Source organism: Danio rerio, chromosome 8, assembly GCF_052040795.2.
Source record: "Danio rerio strain M-AB ecotype USA chromosome 8, GRCz13ab, whole genome shotgun sequence".
In the NCBI taxonomy this organism is placed as follows: Eukaryota; Metazoa; Chordata; class Actinopteri; order Cypriniformes; family Danionidae; genus Danio; species Danio rerio.
The window spans coordinates 18,970,676-18,992,908 of record NC_141028.1 but is presented as its reverse complement, the minus strand read 5'-3'; the positions used below and the strand labels follow the sequence as shown (position 1 = coordinate 18,992,908).

The window sequence follows — 22,233 nt, the reverse complement described above, 5'->3', positions numbered from 1 at the left end:
GATGCCCTTCCAGCTGCAACCCATCACTGGTATACAACCATACACACTAATTCACACCCATACACTACTGACAATTTAGCCTACCCAATTCACCTATAGCACATTGTCTTTGGACTTGTGGGGCAAACCGGAGCACCCAGAGAAAACCCACGCAAACACAAGGAGAACATGCAAACTCCACACAGAAGTGCCAACTGACCCAGCCGGGGTAACCTTCTTGCTGTGAGGCGATTGTACTACCCACTGCGCCACCAAGCTGCACCCCAGTAAACATTTATAATTGATTAATGGTTGAAATATTTTTGGTATATGAAACAATCAAAGTACACTGAAAAAGTGTTGCATGCAAAACTGTTAAAAATAATTTATTTGTGTTGAATTTAAACAAACAAATTAAGTTTAATAATGTTCAACTTAATTTGTTTGTTTAAATTCAGCCTAAATAAATTGTTTACAACCACTTAACTTAAAAAAATGGAGTAAATCCAAGGAATCATCTTTGAAGAATTTTTTTCAGTGTATTCAACTATAATAGATTTTAAATAAACAATACAATTAAATAAAAAAATACAATTTCTGCTGTTGTTTATATAACCCATTTTGAACGTTGTAAAATGAGGAAGTTCTGATATGACCATCAGTTAATGCTTTAGATTAAAGAGCCCCAATTATGCATTATAAAAGGTCATATTTTGGTTTTGGGTGTCTTCAACATAAGGCTGATATGCATGCAAGGTCAAAAAACACTTTGATTGTCTTAAAATATGCATTAATTTTTACCTGATTAATCCACAAAGTGGCAAAGGTTGAACTATTTAGAAAATTGACTGCACCACGCGTGTGAGGAACAGCTGATAAGGGCCATAGCAACAAACAGCAGGAGATCACGAGCACAAATAAATTTGAATTGGTAAAGGAAGAAGAATGCTTCGCGTTGTCAACTGGACGATATGTGAAATAGCCTATACAGATTTCACCTAAGAGATACATTTCAAGCACTGATCCATAACCTACGTGATTACAAGCCACGCAGAGCAACACACTATTAAATACATATTTTGCAAACTACAGAAAACGAGGCCACAATTTTAAAGACACTTCACATTGTGTAGGAAGGAGAAATACTTACAGGATCTGGAGGCAGAAGAAACAGGTCCATACAAACTGTTTAACCGTTACTGACAAAGTCCTATACATTAATAGTCTTTGCTGATCCTTCCTTTAATAACAAACAGCCAGTGTATCAAGCGTTGCAGGGTAGGTTTTTGTATCAATCATCAGAAAAATGACAGAAACAAACACAGCACACAGTAGGCTATACTGTGGTGTGGTTGTGAAAATGAACTTTAACCCTTTATTCCCCACAGCCGCATGTCTGGCCATCTCTCAGTGATAGTTATCTTTGTGTCATGGTCAATCCCATGATCCCTCACACTCTGCTAGTGTCTGAAGGAAAAAGCACGTTCACGTTTTACCTGATCCGGTACTTCATATTTAGTATTGTTTCGTGTCGAAGTCGATACAAACAGGCATAAGATCTGGACGAAAGACAAATCATTTAAACGACTCTGAGTCAAATCTTTTATTAAAAAAAACTGATATTTTTAAACAAGGTGCACTATCAGATTTAAATCTCAGCTGGATGTTTTCATTCACTTAGAGTTGTGTTGCACACTGCATAGAAGGTAATATTCAAAAACCTTTGATAGTGGCTCTTTAATGTTGACAGCACGTTTTTAAGTGAATTAAATTATTGGTGGAGTCGGTGGATATTTGTGGGGACACATCCTCGCCATCCATTCTAATTCTACGTCCCTGCCATCAGTGTCCCAATGTGCAGTGAGCCGGGGTCCATACGGTTCTTACCAAAGGCCGAATTTGTATACACAACATACTAATTCATGACCTCTGATCTATGGTATTTTGGTGAAAACTCTCTTACCAAAGTAATGACATTTGCGCATAAACCCAAGTGAAGAATATTGGTGCACTGAATGCCATTGTATGAGGATCTGCAGCTCATCACTGCAATCTTGGCTTCCTGAACTAGATTTACAAATCTCTTTAGTTTAGTTTTGCCAGACAAACCAATCCAAACCATATATGCTAAGACTGTTGTCATTACACAAGCCCACCAAATGCAGGGAAGATAAATATTTCTTAAACACGTTTACACAAAGTGTCTTGTAGTTACATAATGTTTATGAAGTATATCAAGTTTCTGTACCCGGTGCTCCCGATGGTGTGTCTCTGTTTTTAGGGTTTCCAAGCACCTGAGCTGGCACACCATAGTGCCAGCTGCAAATGTATTTCATAAGTACGTCTGTAAGAACATCAGTTTACTGAAAGAAAAAGCCTCTGGCTACAATGTCTGCGCTCACAAACCAGATGTGACACACTGACACGACACATTTGCTCCTGGTGTTGTTGCAGCATTTCAGCTGCTGTTTGGGTTGTGTGTCATTTTAGGGGGGCTTCGACATGTCTGTTCCTGACAATCCTCCTCAGACCTTAATGAGGAAGATCCAGGATTCTGTCTGCCTCTGTTAAAGTTCAAGCAGACATGATCAATTTCTGCCCACAGACAGAGCTCTGTATGAATCACACACGCGCGCACACACCCACCCCTTGCGCTAAGGTAAGAGTGATGTGCTATAAGCAATGACGCATAATAAACATTTAATTTTTCTAAGTCCAGTTTTCTATTAATATTGGTCAGATTTGGGGGCATTCACGGGCAACAAAAGGTCACATCTTCAAAAAAATTCACATACCTGCCGGGTGCTTCGTGTTCAAATCACTGAGTGGGCTGAGCATCATCTGTGCCCAATTACAGAGCATCAGTCTTGCAGATCGCCAGCAGGAAATCTCCTTCTACTTGTAAAACCGAAGTTGTCAGAGTGCCCTCAACCTACCTTTCAGTAGTAAGAAACTTTCACCAAGGGCAAGATGTGAAACCTAATGGAAAAACAAAAAGCAAATGGTCAGTGTAGTTGCAAGATTTAAATAGCATTCATTTGCATGTTAATAATATTTGCCAAAAGCATGTCCCAAAATTAACAGTCAACAAGCCCCAATGCAAGTAAAATCTGCATGAATATTAAAGAGTGTCACATGTCAGTTGGATAGTTTGTTTGATACTTTTTATTAAATAAAATTGTGGTTTAGCACATCTAATTGATCAAACAACATTGCAATTATTTAGGTGTGTAACCATGCAGAATAGGGCTGCACACAGCATATCGATTCAACATCAATACTGCAATGTGCACATCTGCAATAGTCCAATCGCAGGGTCTGCAATGTTGAGGGGAGATTATAGCTGACCAGGATTGTGTTTGTGTTTTTAAGGCCTGTGATTGTGTAAGCATTTAAAGCATTCATGCACTAGAAATTATTCATGCATTCATTCATTTTCTTTTCGGCTCAGTCCCTTTATTAATCAGTGGTCACCACAGCAGAATGAACCGCCAACTTATCCAGCATATGTTTTACGCAGCTGATGACCTAACAGGTGCAACCCATTGCTGGAAAACACCCATACACTCCCATTCACACACATACACCAAGGACAATTTAGCTTAGCTAATTCACCTATAGTGCATTTGTTTGAACTGTGGGGGAAACTAGAGCACCTGGAGGACACAGGGAGAACATGCAAACTCCACAAAGAGAAATGCCAACTGACCCAGCTGAGGCTCGAACCTTCCAGAAGTGAGGCGATCATGCTACCCACTGCGCCACCGTGCTGCCACACAAGAAATTATAATGTTTTTAACTTTAAGAAAGATTGATTGTGCTTATGTATATATACACACACAAAAAAACAATTTTTTTTTTACATTTGATTACTCAATTTGTGTATCTTAATACTGCTAGACTCCCAGAAAAAAAAAATAGTTTTTTTATTTTTTTTATTTACTCTATATCTTTGCTGTACTATTTCTAAAAATACTTTTGATTTGTTTATTTTATTTAATGCAGATGCACTCTACAAAATCATCATAATCAATGTAAAATTATGTTTATTCTTTTTACATGAAGCTATTACTTTCATCTGGTAAAATTATATACAATATCACAATATGTATCGCAGAAAAATTTAATATTGTGCAGCTCCAAAGAGCACAGCCATTTTCTCACATGAACAACCAAGTGTCTTCTTGACTCACAGTCACAAATGTGCACTTTAAGAAACAGAATAAAGTTCTCTAAAGAAACTTTAAAAGATCCCAATGAACATATGAAAGCCAAAGCATTGTAAAAATATTTAGTGGCAGTAAAGCGGACTAGCAGCAGGTGTGGTAAAATATTAGTTTTAAGTCTTCCAAGACAAATCTACTATGAAACTAAAAGCACTACCACACCCACCCATGCTATTGTTCTTCTTAAAGTGACAAACATGGGATATCCACTAGGATGTGTGTCCAGGATTTCACAGCATAAATACACAGCAATATTGTTAGTTTTGCCACTGTTGACAGAAACTGTCCAACTGGCATGTTTGTCTTGGGTGTATTCAGAAATAACAAGAGAACAGCTGCACACAGCTTCTTCATGTTAGGCATGTGTTCCGGTATTTCACGGAGAATTTTATCTAAGCTGGCATGTGTCGCTGGGAATTTTCTTGTGTAAGCTAGCACATAGTTTGACAACAAGAGCAAATTTGTAAGGCCATGTGGAATGATTTATTCATAACTCATAAAAACATTTTGATAGTTTTCAGATTAAACTTTGTATTGTTGTGTAAACAAATTACATAGCTCTGTTATCAGCACACATTCCCATAATATGCAGCATGAAGCTGTCCCATTTTTGCTGCTACCCGATTGTCATTTTGTGGCAGCTTTTCTGCTGTGAGCATCCGCTGAACCTTCTCTGGTAATTAAATGTGAGTCCTCTGAGATGCATTCAGACCACTGATGCCCTGAGGCTGACTGCTTTTACCCAAAGCCCTGACAAAAACAGACACACTTTAAACTCTGTTCACTGATAACATTTGAAATGGTATTTCTCTGAACTCACATGGTTTAGAAAGTCAACATGCCTCAAGGGTTTGAGAACTTTGGGTATTTTAAGGCTGAGAAAACTAGTAAAGAATTTAGTTTAGTATGTTTGTATGAGGCTTGTTTTATCAAAAACATACTATTTTTTGTTGTTCATGTAGGTTGGTAGTACAGTGGTTTTCTTTTGCACCAACTGGTATGATCACCATGGCATACATGAATGTACCATAGTATAATTAATGAATTTTCTCATCATAAAGAACAATTAAATATGCTCAAAACTGCTGTAATTAAACAAGTTATGCCAACTGTGTGTTACTTTAAAGTTCCAAGCTTATACACCGGGGCTGATACGCACAAACACTGGTTTAACTATGGCTAAGGCTATTAACTAAGGGCCGTTCACATATCATGTCTTTTGTGCACGCAACTTCGTTATTTCTTTTCTTTTCATCACTCGGCTCAACTCGCTCAGGCTTTCTATGCGCAGCTAGTTGAAAGAATGGCTCAAACATACTGCGAGTCACGTGAAAAGAACTAACCGTTCAGCTTCATACTTTGTATGGAATATACACACTTCTCCAAAAAGAAAAAAAATACAAACATAAAATACCAGACAAGTTCAAAATATAGTTGGTCAAAGGTGCATTTCAGACAGGTTCAGCAGTCTTTTACTCTCTTCAAAGGGGAAATACAGTAATACGATACCTAGATTTACACTAGACAAATCACTTATTCTTATTTTTATTTACTTAACCATTGTTCTGTCATTTATTTTTTAGTGTTTTCAGTGTATTTTCAAGATTTATATTTTCAATATAATCAAAATGGATTATATTGTTTGTGTTTTATTATTTTGTACTGTATTATTTAGTTGCTGAGCAGCAATGAATAACACTTTAAAATTTTAAGTTTTCATGTGATTTTCTAAACTAAGTGTGTTTTGAAATGCATAAAAACAGTGAGACTGTGATTATTCTTAAGACTATAATCATACAACCAAAATTTATAATCGATTCATCCCTACCTAGAATAAACAATGTTAACAATACTAAAAATATTTTTGTGTTCTCAGCCTGATGTTAAAAGGTGGTTGAAAGTGAATCATCAGCCAATGGTGACCAAAGGCTAGCATTATGTGGCTGGCAAATGTGTTCCAGATCTATGTAGAGCAGCTACGAAAGTGAAACTGAAATCGCTGACAACTTTTTTTATAGTTCTGTTTGTTGCGTACTTTTTACCTTAACAAACCTGCTAACATGAAAACTGGCATTTGAAAAAGCACAAAAACTGGCAGTGACAATACAATGTACATATATAGTTACTCATTTAGCAGTTAGAAAGTTGCTATTTTCTAGCTCAATATGGCTAAGAACTGTACTCTTATTCCACCATAATAATCAAGAAAATATGCTGCTGTACCACGGCTGCAGCAGGTGCAGTTATAATTCAAAGTTGCTTGATTATTATCTCAGAATCAGAGTATAGTTTCTATCCATATCACCCTAGGAAACAGCTACATTTAATTTTCCGTCTGGTACACGCTGTAACTACAGAAGAGTCTATAGTTTAAAAATAGGTAAATCATCCAAAGCGGAGGTAAAAGAGTTCGCACCAGACCCAGACATTGTTTGAATAGACTACAACATGATAAAACTCAACCCTTTAACTCTGGGGGAGTAAAAAAATTGAGAATATTTTCAAAAAGTGAAGTTTTCCTTTAAATATGCTTTAAGTGAAGTTTATTTATAAACTAATTTCGAGAGGATCACATGCTTATAATTGAACACAGCTGGTCATGCATTAGCCCATTCATAATTCACCAATCAGACGATTTCTTAGGCACTATAAATACCCTTTGTAGTTATAGTTACGAATCACAGCCATCTTAGTTTTGAAGAATCCTCCCTTCAACCCCTGCTCCACCTTCTTTCTTAGATGGGTGCAATCTCATCTGTTCATTATCTGCTACAGCAGGGGAGTTTGAGCTCAGGTAGATCTCGAAAACTCCCCTGCTGTAGCAGCTAATGAACAGATGAGATTGCACCCATCTAAGAAAGAAGGTGGAGCTCTGTAATGGGAGTGAGTCCTGGGCTCGAGAATCTTACGTTTTGAGGTCAGGGCTCTCTCGAGACAGCATGCCAAACAAGCTTAATAGTAAATCATCAGCTAAGTGTGAACTCCTGAAAAAACCATAGTCTTTATACCACAGTCATCATCGTCTTGAAGAATCCCCTCTTCCTTCCCTATTCCTCCAGCCCTTTTTTTTCCTAGATTGGGCAGCCTGGCGGCCCAGTGGTTAGCACTGTTGCCTCACAGCAAGAACGTCGCTGGTTCTGGTCCTCACTGGGTCACTAGGCGTTTCTGTGCAGTTTGTATATTCTCCCGATGTTATCGTGGGTTTCCCCGAGTAGCCAGGTATCCTCCGACCGTCCAGACATGCATCATAAGTAAATTGACTAAACCAAATTGGCACCATAATCAAGTTCTTAGCCAAAAGTATTTTTTCCACATAAAGCAATTTGTCATCAACCACAAATTAGCAGGGGGAGTTTATGAGATCTACCTGAGCTCAATCTCCCCTCCTGCCCTGTAAATTTGGGAGGGAGCCCAGGGTGATCTTATGAGCTCAGATCTCTCTCCTGGGATAGCATGCCAAAAAAAGCTTTATAATCAATCATCAGCTAAGTGTAAACTCTTGAAATATATTTATGTAGAAATGTATTTTATTATGATTTTGTAAAATAATAATATTTCACAATACTGATGTTTCTCTGTATTATCAAATACAACACTGGTGAGCATAAGGGATAACTTTAAAACATTTAGAAAAACTTTACCATTTTGAGCGTAAATGTGGATAATGTGGTTGTAATGGTTTATTAATGTGCTAACCATCAAGAAAATGATACACAAATGAACCATTGCTGGTCATAAAAAGCACTACTTCTTTCCAAGACTAAGTTGTTTTAAACAATAATAACTAAAAACTGTTCAGACATGCCTTAGGTTGAACATCCTTGACAATGTGTTGAAAAGGAATGATGTCTCAGAAAATAGTCTTCTGTTCATAAATAAGTTACTGTGTTCTTTTCATGATATAATTTCTGACGTCAGCAACTAGATCGGGCTTGTAAAGCAAATGGGAAGCCACTGTGTGTGCGTAAGTGGGCAGCTTTGGCATTTTCCGAAACAAGAAAGTTATTCATAGTAAAACAATGTTGCCAATTGGGTTGGTTCCACATGGAATACATGTGATTTTGTGCCCAAAGGAATTCTTCTCCCAGGACTAAAGTCAAGGAACCAATGTGAAACATCCCTTTTTTGAGTTTCACAGCACTGCTGGTATAAATCTTGTTTCCTGCTTTCTGAGAGCATTTTCCTTTCATCCAAATGTCAAGTACGTTGTGGAGCTGATTACTCGAGTGATTGCAGCGCAATGTCCAAATTCAGATGAAAATGTTTCATCTTCCTACATCAGATCGCTGCAATGTATCCTCTAAATGATTTTAACTCTTCCTTTCCCTTACACTCATGTTGTATTCCTCCCAAAGCAAACTCAAAGTGTGATACAGAGTGGGCTTATATGGAAATAATTTTCATCGTTTTTTTCTCTGATTATTGATTCATTTCCCCTTCTGCCTTCCTTTCTCGATGTATTCCACCCTTACAGGGTCAAATGTGAAATCTGAAGGATGGATCTGTTTGGGAAGCAGTACAGAGCGCATGAACTAAACAACATTTCATCAGATTGTCAAGCCTGCAATGAATCTGTGAAGCCCACACATCAGCACAACACGTGCGCAGCCAGCTCAGCTCTGACACACTTCAGAAGGTGTGTCACACGCATGCAAAAACAAAAGCCAGAACATACACACAAACGTCAATGTACACCAGCGCAAACACATCATACACATCCATGGAGACGTTTGCTTGGCAGTGGAGTTCTCAAAGAAGAAATCTGAGTCATCCTTGTCAAAGATTTGGGTTTTTAAATGTCTGCCAGATTTATTTTTTGCACAGGTCAGTCAGGCAGTAACACAATCTAGTTCATTATAAGTGCACAACGCATGGTGAGGAACCAAGCAATTTTCTCAAGAAGGAGTTCATGAACTTGGAATTCACAAGAGAGAGAAGTGTTTTTGTACTGAGAATATCAACGGGCTAATATTTAGTGACCATTAAGTATTCTTGTACAGTATTTAAAGTCTACTGGGAGTACGTCGAGGACAAAACACTTAGATGTGGCCTATTTTTAATACTTTATCTGCTTTGTTAAATTTAGCTTTAATAGCTAAATCATTTTCTTTCAAGATAATCCGTCAAAGGGGTTTAGGAAATTCACATTAACGCTGGCTTCAAAAGTTTGTGTGCTTCCTGGTTGTTTTTAGACAATATCTTGATTGTGGGGTTTTTGATGCTAAGATAAAAGTGGCTAAATATATTCTACTGACATAACACTGTGCCAGTAACATTCGTGATTCTCCGTTTGAGGTGTGGCAAGGTAATATCCTTATTCTTTCAGGCAGTTTGTCTGAAATGCTTCCTTTAATTGTAAGTTGGACGTAGTTTATATAATGTGCAATGCCATGTGTCATTCATTTATCATCTAAAATAACAGCTGCGTAATGTTTCTGCATTCCTATTATCCATCTGATGACTATCTAGAAAGTTGACATCATATTTGTATATATTCTTAAGTAACATTGGCCATTTTACAAAGGGCCTTGTCCTCTTTAAATTAACTGTATTGTTTTGATTATTTATATAAAAACTGTCAATAAAATTTGATTTTTAATTATTTTTTACTGATATTTTTGCACAAAAAAAGCTACATAACAGAGAATAAAAACAAACTTCAGAAAAGTTATTAAAGTTACCAAACTTATGCTGAATACACTGCTGAATTCTATTATGTAGTGTATTAAAATCAGCTTGCGTCAGTCTACATAAATAATAATGATGTACATTCATTCATTTTCCTTTAGCTTAGTCCCTTTATTCATCAGGGAGTCACCACAGCGGAATGAACCGCCAACTCATTCAGCATATGTTTTACACAGAGAATGCCCCTCCAACTGCAACCAACCCAGTACTGGGAAACACCCATACACTCATTCACTATGGCAAGTTTAGTTTATTTGATTAACCTATACCCATGTCTTTGGACTGTCAGGAAACCCATGCCAGGGGAGAACATGCAAACTCCACACAAAATGTCAAGTGACCCAGCTGGAACTTGAACCAACAACCTTTTTGCTGTGAGGCATCAGTGCTAATCAGTGAGCCGCCATATAATTATGAATGATTATGAAACTCAAATGTTTAAAAACAAAAACATACAAAAAAGTAGTGTCCCCCTAAATAAATAATAAATAATGATAAGTTAGTTTTTAGTAACACTTAGTCCACTGTACTACAAAATGTCTCCAGATCAGAAAGTTTCAGAAATGTAAGTAGGCCTATTTTACGTTGATGTTTTATGTGCATTTAATACTTAAATACGATCTTTCTGACATGACATAAACTCATTATTAGACGCTACCAGACTTTAAATTCATTCTAAACATTGCAAACTGTTCTGCAAAGTTTTGCAAACTAGCTTTACTTTTCGACAACTAACGACCTCAACTCAAAAGCAAAACAAACCACCTGCCCTCAAAGCGCATGCGCGCTCACAGACTACGAGGTCAAATAAAAAATGTATGCGAAAATGACAATTAAAACTATACAGTTATAATAATTGCTGACAGAGATACCGAGTTATTAAACTGGTTTACCTTAGTTGTCATCAATCTCTGACAAATGGCAACACTACATTTTCAACCAAGTGTGTTTCGGTATTCGTCCATGGAATGGCGGTTTGCACCTGCCACTCACCTTCTTGGCCACACCCATTTCAGTAACAGCCCTGTGTGAAAGTTATAATTTGTAATTTGGGGCTATACTGTGATTCTTATATTGAGACTTAATATATAATCAAATTACTGATGCTCATAAACCTTTTTTATTTTTGACACGTGCCTGTCTATGAGTGTAAATTGTGTTCAATTCAATTAATCTTTATTCTATAGCACTTTTTACAATGTAGATCGTGTCAAAGCAGCTTAACATGGAAGTTCAAGTCAATTAAACTGCTTCAGTCCAGTTGTCACAGGTGGAGTTTAATTCATTTAATCATTCATGTTCCTTCCGTTTAGTCCCTCAGGAGTCACCACAGCAGAATAAATCACCAACTATTCCAGCATATGTTTAACGCAGTGAATGTCCTTCCAGCTGCAACCCAGTACTGGGACACACTCATACACTACATCCAATTTAGTTTAGTCCATTCACCTATACAACGTCTTTGGACAGAGAAAACCAATGTGAAGGAACAACATGCAAACTACACACAAAATGCCAACTGACCCAGCTAGGACTCAAACCAGTGACCTTCTTCATGTGAGCCGCCGTATAATTATGATGTTATGAAACATTAAAATTTAAAAACAAAAACATACATAAGCGTACTGTCCCCCTAATTCATAAATAATGACTAGTTTTCAGTGATATTTGGGACAATGTCCTACAAAATGTCCACAGTTTCAATTTCAGAAATTTATTTAGGCCTATATTTTGCATTGATAAAATATAGGCCAATACAATCTTTCTGACATGACATAACCTCATTATTAGATGCTACCAGACTCTAAAATCGTGATAAACATTGCAAACTGCTCAGCAAAGTTTTGCAAACTAATGTTAGTTTTACTTTTCGACAACAACCGACCTCAACTCAAAAGCAAAGCACCTACCTTCCTAGCGCATGCGCACAAAAAGTGTTTCTCACAGACCACGAGTTCGAATAAAAAATGTAAACGAAAATGACAATTAAAACAAGTTATAATGATTGCTGCCAGAGGTATTGAATCATTAAACTGGTTTACCTTAGTTATCCTCGGTGTCTGAATTATTCGCTATTCGTCCAAGGAATGGCATTTTACACCTGCTACTCGTCTTCTTGGCCACACCCACTTTAGCAACAGCCCTGTGTGACACGATGTAGATGTCGCATTTTGTCAAAACATGTTTTATTTTAGGGCTACACTATAATTCTTATATATTGAGGCTTTTTATATATGATCAAATCATTGATGCTCAAAATCTCTTTTCATTTCTAACACATGTACCTGTCTATGAGTGTAAATTGTTCAGTTTAGTTCATTCATTCATTTTCCTTCAGCTAGTCCCTAATTTTCCTGCAGATAAAAACAGCTTAAACCAGCCTAAGCTGGTTTGCTGGTTTTAGCTAATCATCCAGCTTGGTTTTTAGAGGAGTTTGAGCCATTTCCAACCTGGTCTTAGCTGGTTAGGCTGGAAGATGACCAGCTAAAACCAGCTTGACCAGCCAAGTCAGGCTGTCACCCCAACCAAAACCAGCTATGTCCAGCTTAAACCAGGCTGGTCAATTTCCAGGCTGACCAGCTAAGACCATGCTAGAAATGGTCCAAACCTTTCTAAAACCACGCGCGTCAATCAGCTAACCCCAGCCAACCAGCTGGTTTAAGTTTTTTTCAACAGGAGGTCACCACAGAAGAATGAATCGCCAGCTATTCCAGCATATGTTATACGCTGCGGACACTCTTCCAGCCACAACCCAGTACTGGGAAACCGTTTAGTTCAATGTAATGTATTATAAAACATAATAGGTAATATAATAATGTGTATAATACACTCATAAAAATATAGTTTTTATTCATTGCTTAGACACTAATATAAATGGGAAAAGGCAAAACAGTTTAAACAAGTGAAAGCAATGAAATCACTGTTCAAAAGTTGTTAGAATATTTTTGGCTTTATTCATTAAATAAATAAATAAACAGCTATGTACACAATAAATATTCTGTAAAGACAGAGTCAATAAAAGAAACAAACTATTTTGCAGATCAAGACATGCATGTGTGATCTATAAACATTGCACCACACACGCACACACACGCACACACACACAAGAAGTCAGTTTCTCGTTGAGGGATCCCTGGTCCCAGCCCAGTATTTCTTTCCTCTTGATAATCTTTTCCTCACATCACTCCTCCTCATCGAATTACATCATTTGTAAATCTACAGAGTCTTAGTAATCGAAAAAGCTCCATCTGGTCCACATTCCCTCCTCATTGCCCTTGCATTGAAAGACATCGTCAGCTCGTGCTGAGTCAGTGGCCAACTGTTCTCCTCATCTGTCCGGCTCAGTTGCATCGCTGCAGCAGCATGTTGAGTGCGTACTCGAGACGACTGCGCAGATCCGCAGTGCAGCCCGCGCTCAGCAACGTGCTCAGCTGGAAGGTAGCGGACGTTCTCTCCTCGTTGATGTACGTCAGCAGATACTCATCCTGCTGCGTGCACAGGATGAGCTTGGTGTGGTCGTGATAAAAGTTCACCTGTTGGGAGAGGAAGAAAAAGAGCTTTGTTATTCCTGCCGTGAAACACTCTCGCAGGATGCAGGATGTTATTACAGCAGAGTATGTGACCTTCTTCTTCCCACAGGGCTATAGGATACACAGCTTTTTAATCTGAACAAAGGCAGACCTGACTGATAACTACTCATGACTGCGGATGGGCGTTGAGAGCACTAGACAGAAGCTTTTTACATTGAGTTCTACCAACGTTTACACAAGTGCCATTAACTGCGGTGTTCAAGGAATGCTTTCACCCAAAGATGAAACTTCTATTGTCATTTTTGACCACAAAATAGACGTTAAAGAGACAGTTCACATGAAATGAAAATACTGTCATCATTTATTCACTCATCACTTGTTCCAAACCTGTTTGCATTTCTTTCCAACCACTAAAGAAGATACTTAAAAGTAAGATGAAAACCTGTAATCATTGACTCCCACAGTATTTGTTTTTCCTACCATGGATGTAAATGGTTACTTGTTTTCAGCTTTTTTCCTTTGTATATAGAATAAAGAAACTCATAAAGGTTTTGGAATGATTTGAGGGTGAGTAAAAGTACAATGTTTATGCTGCTTTTATCAAAGAATGCAAAAAAATTACTATTTGTTAAATGTTATTATTTTTTATACCTAATATCTAACACTTTTGAATCTGAATCAATAAATATTGTTCAGTTTCTTGCACACACCAATTGTTTCAAGTCCTCAATGTACCATCGTGAGCCTTGAATATCACTCTGCATATGTTTCAAATAGCTTTTTGGATGAACTGTCCCATTAAGAGCTGTTTTTTTAAGAAAATAAGGGTCATAATTTTACCTGAAATGTGCCATCGTTGAAAAGCATCAGTAAAGCTCTGTCTGATTTCAGCCACTGCAGCAGGTATATTCTTGTCTTCTGAATATCTGGTTCACTTATCACATCACCTCCCTGCATCAAATAAAAATAAATTGCATACATTAGAACTTCTTGTAATGCAAACCAGAATATAAAATCAAATCTTCTGACTTTAAATGTGAATACAAGCATAAGGGTTAAGACTAAGAGTGCACTCACATCCATCAAATTCTCCTCCATGTAGTGGGCGAAGTACTTGAGGATGGTGACATGTGCCACAGCACACTCTGGAGCCTCAATAACAGAGAAAACAGACTTCTGACCGAGGGCAGCATACTGATGTACAGTCCTGAAAGACAAAAAGTAAGAGAATTATCAATAACTGCACTTTCAAAGCAACACAGTGCTCATGGATTGTTTCAGTAAGCACATATATGAGGTCTATGACTAATGCTTGCTCTTCTGCAATCTTTCATCTGTAATGCCATTGCAGCTGACATTTGCAGAATATTGGTGCAATTTTCTTTCTTAAGATTATAAAGAATCTACGCTGAAGGCTAGGAAAGGGAATCAGAGGGAATAATAATGATCATATTGAATATACTGTAGACTACCGTTCTTTTATGCTCACCAAGGCTGCATTGATTTGATCAAAAACACAGTAAAATAATGATATCGAGAAATGTAACATTCCTAAAGGGGCAAAGCTGAATTTTTAACATCATTACATCAGCTTTCAGAGTCACATAATTCTTTAGATATCCTCCTAATATGTTTCAGTAATCATTAGAATTTATTTGATTTTCAATTTGAATTGAGGTCCAAACTTAAGTAAAATATTTCAAGACATTATAAGTCTCTACATTTACCTCTGATCACTTTATATGGAGCCAGATCAGTAAAAAAAATACATTTGCAAAATAAAATTCATACAAGCACAGAACAATTCACACTTACAAAATCCAGTTTGTAAATTCAAAACACAATTCATAAATACAACACAGAACTTGTGAATTAACAAGTACAAATCATAAATATTTTTGCCAAATGAATTGAATTTGTGCATATTATGAATCTTGTTTTTAATTTATTGGATCTGTTAATTTTCGAATCGTGTTTTAAGTTTACGAATTGGATTTGTGCATTTTTGAATCGTGTTTTGAATTTACAAATGGGATTTGTATATTCTACAATCATGTTTTGAATCTATGAATTGAATTGGTGCATTTACGAGTTGTGTTTTGAGCTTACAAATTGGATTTTGTTAATGTGAATAGCGTTATGGATGTATAAATTATATTTTGCAAATGTATTATTTTTAAGACTGATCTGGCTCCATAACTTAAATGCACCACTGATGAACAAAACTGATTTAAACTTTTGAATGGTATAATGTATTCCTATAGATTCTTATTTCCCCTATTTTCCATTACATGTAGTCACCAATTAACTCTCTCTGACAGTTAATCACTAAAACCACCAATATTATAACACTCTTTAATAAAATCTTCAATAAATATTCATAATGAATGTTAAATTATGCTTAAATTCACAAGACATTTTGCATCATTTCAACATTCTGCTTTAGCCCACACTGCAGATTTCACACTGCATTAATATGGACAGCAAAACATCTGGCAACATCGAAAATCAATCTGACATCACACGTGAACGATTTATTAAAGTTGAACTTTATAATTTTAGTTTTTAAAGACTAAGCAAAACTGAGCTAGCAAACAGTCAACTTGAAGCACCTACTTCTTGTCAGAGAGAAGACTCATGTGAGTCCCACTGTTGAAAAGGACGCCCACCGTGTTGTCAGACAACTGGTAGCCAAAGCCGTATTTGTTTGAATAGTCAACCCACTTAGTCACCCACTTCAAGCTATTACAACCATTTCCTCTGGGAAGGCTGTCCGCTGTAGGGGGAGAAAAAAAAGCATCTTTTTAGATGCAAAGATAACACATTTTCTTTCCTCAGTCAATCTAGAAAACATTGAGTGTGAAGCATAATGGGTCTTATTCACCTTTAGGCATGTGTTCGAGACAACCTCTCAACACACTAATAACAGCCTCAGCCACGGTGCCAGTAGTGCTGTCTTCAAGACCTGCAGAGAGACAGCGGGATGCATTACGTCAGCTTGCAATACTAATGAGCTGGAATCAGACTGAACAGGTGAAACACACACACACACGCTTACATTCACTGCTGCTACTGCTGCTGCCCAAGCTGCCTCTAACAATCAAATGAATGGTATCTCTCGTCGTCTGCGGCCTTCCGGCAGTTGCCTGGGTAACAGGCTTTCTTGTAGGTGCTGACGGATTTCCTCCTTCCTAAAGAGGAAAAATCACAGCATACGCGTGTCACGCATGACCTAACACTTAGCCTTTATTAATATCTCAGTACTGCGCATTAGAGTCTGCTATAAAAGGGAACGACGCTCACCTCTGGCGAGTGTGTAGTAATCTGATTACTTATTGCAGTCTTTCGGAAGTCTTGTCGGAGCTTGAATATGTCTTCCTCTTCTTTTGCCAAGCGATCTGTCGGAAGGAGAACTGTTAGTCGTGGGTGCACTGAATGGATGGTAATAATGCCATGGTTACATAAAGCAAGAACATACTTATGTTTTCATAGTACTTGGCCTTGTCCTTCTTTCCGCCGAAAAGAGCCGCGGCCGCCTTTTTAAAGAAGCTCTTGGCTGGACTGGAAATGTGGAAGTCTGGGGCAGAAAGGCAGCAGCTGACGGGCAGCGTTTCTGGCATGAAGCCCTGCGGAGAAGTCATAGCAAAAACATTAAAGAAAAAGCCAACTGCTTGGGTGGGTGTTCTGAAACCTGCAGCGCAACAAATTAACCTACCTGAGTGAAAAATTCATGCCGAATGATGTCATCCAGGTGCGGGCGATCCACAGGATTCTGGGCGAGCATACCGGAAATTAGCTGTTTGGCAGGAAGGGAGAGGGAGGACGGGAGGGTGTAACGGGCCTCTCGAATACAGCGGTATGTCTCCTTCAGGTTAGTGGTCTCGAATGGAGGTTTGCCCAGGAGCATGGTGTACCTGAACCGGAAGATGAAGGCAAAACATCTTTAAAGAGATGGTTCAGCCAAAACTGAAAAGTCTGTCACCATTTATAAACCCTTACGTTTTTACAAAGCTTCATCTACATTTTTAAAAATGTTGGTAAACTAACAGTTAACACAAAACACTGTGTTTTAACAACTAACAACACTAACAACTATAGATGTTAATATTAGGTTCAATTTAGGTCATTGGAAAGTTGGACACTGATGTCGGTCTGACGCTGGGTTCTGACGTCAACCCAATTTTCATTTCCACTCAAAAAGCAACATTCATACTGGAATTCGGTACCAATCGATACTGAAGTACGTTTTTTACATTTTTTAACAGCGCTGATTTGCCATTGTGTTCGAGTGCTCAACAGAAATGACTGTTATTGGCCATGAAGGTCATCAATTCACTGAACTCACCGCTGTTTTCTGAGTGTAACCACAGTTACAGAGACACTAAAGCTTTTTGAAGCTGTGATTCATCAGCGGATCGCTCGTATGTCAGCTTATAGACAAACTAGCTGATCGACATGACTTTGAGCCACTCCAGTGTCCCTGTACCTGTGGTTACACTCAGTAAAGAGCGGTAAATTTGGTGAACTGATGACCTTCACGGCCAATCACAGTCATTTCTGTTGAGCTTTTGAACTCAATGACAAATCAGCACTGTTTAAGAACGTGCTCAATAGCACTCAAATGTTAGCTTGGAATGGGCGTTTTTAGTATTTATTGGTATCAAATTCCAGTATCGTGACCTTAGTTTCCACAAGGTTGAGGTACAATGTCAATCTGACATAATTTTGACGTCCTATGCTTGCTGGACTGTTTGTAATTTCACATATTTTCAAAATGTCTACATTGTGGCATTCAACAGAAGAAGGATTAGGCTCCTAAAAATAGGTTAGGCAAAAGGAAAATTCTACTATTATTTAATCAAGTACATGTCCTTTTTCATTAGTTAATGTTTTTGTACCATTCATTTAAACCATTTTTGAGACTATTCTGGCTTGAATGATCACTTAAAGGAAGTTTTTTTTGATAGCTAGATTGACAGACTAAAACTGAAGTCGTCATTCATTTATTTCACAATAAATAACGCATGAAATGCAAGACCACTTTAGTGTTACACTTTATCAGCCATTCACGTTCATTATTCTAACAAGAGCAGCTGCTATATTTTTCAAAAACCCATCTTTTGTGTTCATCGGATGAATGAATTCATTCAAGGTTTTGAAATGAGACTAAGGGAAAGACGCCAGCATGTAATCACTGCAGATGAACTGTACGCCACTCGCTGTGATTATGACATTCAAACACTAAAGGTAAAGCATGATCACCAGACACAAAAATACTCATTCATCTGAGTCTGAATCTGCAATCACCGCCTATTCATGCTGAGCACTTTCCAAATATAGCGTATAAAAGGAAACCCTCGGATCTGAGGGTGACAAACTTACATGATGCAGCCCAGAGCCCACACGTCAGACTCCCAGCCATGGCCCTGTTTGTTCAGCACTTCCGGGGACAGGTAATTGGGTGTACCGCAGATCGTTTTGCGTCTGTTGCTGACTGGCTCCAGCTTGGCAGCCAGCCCAAAGTCACCCACTTTCAGCTCCATTGAGTCACTCACAAACAGGTTGCCTTTGAATGATGAAAAAGAAGAATTTTAACTATTTATGCACTGATGGAATGTTAATATGCATCCTGTGTGGACAGCATGCCAATGCATACATACCGAGTTTCAAGTCACGATGCAGGATTTCCAAGTCGTGCAGGTATTTTAAAGCAGAAACTGTTTGTTTCAGGTAATACCTCACTTCTGGTTCTGTTAGGACTTTACGTGCCTTCAGTATATGAGCCAGTGACTAAAAAAAAGATTAACAGGAGTCAATTAGGGTGCATTTGCATGACACATTACTATAAAATTGTTCACTTTAAAAATGCATACCCTTCTTCCACAGTACTCCAACAGAATATAGATGTTGTCTTTGTCTTCAAAGTGATGGTAGAAATGCACTATGTGTTTGTGGCTGAGAGTTCTGTGCAGCTCGATTTCTCGATTAATCTGGAACAAAAGGTACAGAGAATTAATGAGACATCTTATTTATCAAATTCTATTGCAATATAAACAAACTCTATAATTATAATTATTATTTTATAACTATATAACATTTTTGTACATATGCAGTGTTTATCCTACCTTCTCTCTCTGGTGGGGTTTGGACACACGTGTGTGTGGAATGATTTTGGCTGCATAGATTTTACTTGAGGACAGGTCAGTCATTTCATAGCACTTTGCAAAGCCTCCCTATGGCAAACAGAGAGAAGATAATGTTAATCAAGATGCACAAAATGATAGACAGACAGACAGACAGACAGACAGACAGACAGACAGACAGACAGACAGATAGATAGATAGATAGATAGATAGATAGATAGATAGATAGATAGATAGATAGATAGATAGATAGATATAGAGATAGATAGATAGATAGATAGATAGATAGATAGATAGATAGATAGATAGATAGATATAGATAGATAGATAGATAGATAGATAGATAGATAGATAGATAGATAGATAGATAGATAGATAGATAGATAGATAGATAGATAGATAGAGATGAGAAATGCATTTTATAAAAGCAACACAAATAACATAACAATAGTAAAAAGTAATAAAGTATTTACATAAAATAAATACTTTCTGTACAAATAAGGAATATAGTATTTCAAATAATATCTGCATCAACTTTGAGGTCATTACCTTTCCCAGAACTTTTCCCCGGCAGTAACATTTCCCAGTGTTGGGGTCAGTGATGATTCTGGAATACTCTGTCCGACTGTTCTCCTCGGATTTTTTCCATCCTTGCTCACTTATTTTACTGAGCTCACACATCTTTTCGCTGTGTGTGGTTATAGTTGGGTAGGAGGTATTCCTTAGTGTCTCCATGGCTGTGTGTTACTGTGCTTTCTGTCACAGTGCTGCCGGAGCAGAGTGTCTCCTGGCTTTTATAGCTCTGACGAACTGCGTCACGAAAGGGGAAGACCCTATATGGCGTACAGCTCTGGCGTACAGCGCTGTCATCTGTGTGAACTACCTCACCACCGTATTCATTATTTAACATCCCAGACACTCCTATAGACACCTACTAGACAACGATTACAGCGAAAACCAGGTCTGGATGAGCAATTGTTCCAGACGTCCACACTTTAATCTCTCAGTGCGCAGTGATGATAGATACTCCAGTCGAAATCTCAGGTCTAAATACATATACGGTCTTGTTAAACGAAAGACTTCATATAAAGTATTTGAGGGAAAAGCACTGTCGTGATATTAGCAATATTTTATTTATTACAGAAGCAATCGTCGATACATGATTTGTGCGTTTTTTTAAATTGTCTAAATCATTAGGAAGTTTAAGAGCACCGCCTTGTGGCCAAATGGATTCACAACGTCTGGCATGTTATGGTTATTTTAAAGATTACAGATGTAAATATAAAATGTTGTATTACAATGAGGATGTATTAGTTAATTTATTTACTAATTTAATATAACTACTAGCAACAGATTTAATACTGAATTTGTTCATCTTTGTTGACGTTAGAATGAAAATAAAGTTGTTCATTGTTAGTTCATGTTAAGTGAGTGCGTTAATTAATGTTAACAATCATGCATTAGGATTTTGATAATGCATCAGTAAAACTATGATTTATAAATGTTGTACAAGTATTATTAGTTAGTAAATACAATAATGAAATCGTATTGTAAAGTGTGAACAAGATTAAGTACTGAAAATGTATTTCATAATCTAAAGGGATTGCTGTAACTCAATTTTCTAAAAGTAAATTATAAGCATTCCCTTATTTTACATTGCATTATTTGAAGTTAGCAAATGCATGCTTTCACTTATTTCATTAATTCTTTTAAATTAGTTTTAGACACACAAAATTGTTTGAATAGCTCTGCTGCTAAACACCAGAAGAGCTAAATAACATCTACACTAGTGCAAATGTAAAAAAATTCTTAAATCAACATACTTTTACTCTAAAGGCAAACTTACATGAGCTGCAAAGTCTCATTTTCTGTGAAACTAATCAAAATGAAGCAGATTTATGTCTAAAACAAGACCAACAATCTGCCAAAGAGCTTAGAAAAATCCACTTTATTCAAACCTAAAAAGTCATTTCCACACCTCACTAGCATTTGTTCTTATTTTAAGCAGAAACTCACTCAGTTTTGATTTGTTTGCTAAGAAAACAAAATTTAACTTCTTCATTTTGTATCTAAAGTAAATGCTTCTTGGTTTAAGGATGCTTATGTCACTGTATTGAAAAACACAAATATTCTCGACAGGGTTTTTTTTTCTAGTGCAGGTGTCATTTTGCCATTACTTATTAAATTTTATACTTTCTGCTCAGATTTTCTAAAAATTCATTCATTCAGTCATTTTCGGCCTGAAGGGCATCCGCTGCGTAAAAACATGCTGGATAAGTTGTCGGTTCATTCCGCTGTGGCGACCCTGGATTAATAAAGGAACTAAGCCGAAAAGAAAATGAATGAATGAAAGATTCAGTCATTTTCCTTCGGCTTTTATTTTTCCTTTCTGCTCTGATTTAAAAGACCTTAAATTGTAAATCCTACAATGGACGATTAAGACCTTTTAAGACCGTTCTTAAAATACAGTTAACTTGCCTAAAGTTTAAATAACATAGCATAATTTAATCATATGAATTACCTGTATTCCCCCTTTTTAATGGGAATTCTGGCCTGTACAGCATCAGAGTTCTTGACTCTAATTATTATAATTATTCAAGGAAGTCCTAATTTTGACATTTTTCCCATTATTCATTCATTAATTTTCTTTTTGGCTTAGTCCCTTTA

At 37.2% G+C, this 22,233-nt stretch overlaps 2 protein-coding genes across 4 annotated transcripts in view; both read right to left on the bottom strand.

Annotated features, from left to right (window-relative positions):
* mier3b (mesoderm induction early response 1, family member 3 b) overlaps positions 1–11,964 on the bottom strand; it is a 72,683-nt gene extending 60,719 nt beyond the window's left edge. The window contains exons 1-2 of one of the 2 annotated variants that reach the window (XM_087263708.1): positions 11,936–11,964; positions 2,775–2,958 (exon numbers count right to left, since the gene is read on the bottom strand). The gene's annotated coding sequence lies outside the window, so the exon portion shown is untranslated. The remainder of the gene's footprint in view (positions 1–2,774; positions 2,959–11,935) is intronic. The other variant, XM_087263709.1, reaches the window with a different exon arrangement.
* An 860-nt stretch (positions 11,965–12,824) lies between these two features.
* plk2b (polo-like kinase 2b (Drosophila)) lies at positions 12,825–20,335 on the bottom strand. Of its 2 annotated transcripts, none has more exons than XM_087263648.1 (14): positions 20,116–20,335; positions 19,549–19,656; positions 19,297–19,413; positions 19,084–19,213; positions 18,006–18,989; positions 17,139–17,728; positions 16,902–17,049; positions 16,727–16,821; positions 16,482–16,614; positions 16,308–16,388; positions 16,040–16,199; positions 14,501–14,630; positions 14,264–14,374; positions 12,825–13,426 (listed from the first exon to the last, which is right to left on the bottom strand). In XM_087263648.1, exons 6-14 carry the CDS (start codon positions 17,328–17,330, stop codon positions 13,235–13,237), a joined length of 1,242 nt encoding a protein of 413 aa, XP_087119774.1. In that variant the 5' UTR covers positions 17,331–17,728; positions 18,006–18,989; positions 19,084–19,213; positions 19,297–19,413; positions 19,549–19,656; positions 20,116–20,335; the 3' UTR covers positions 12,825–13,234.
* Between the last annotated feature and the right edge of the window lie 1,898 nt (positions 20,336–22,233).

Excerpts from the sequence above, each read along its gene's own strand:
- plk2b (XM_087263648.1), bottom strand. The coding sequence starts at position 17,330 with ATGCTCCTGGGCAAACCTCCATTCGAGACCACTAACCTGAAGGAGACA. Across the intron at positions 14,631-16,039 it reads AGTCTTCTCTCTGACAAGAA|GACTGTACATCAGTATGCTG; the intron begins GTAGGTGCTTCA and ends TTTGTCTTTCAG. Across the intron at positions 13,427-14,263 it reads TCAACGATGGCACATTTCAG|GTGAACTTTTATCACGACCA; the intron begins GTAAAATTATGA and ends CTCTCCCAACAG.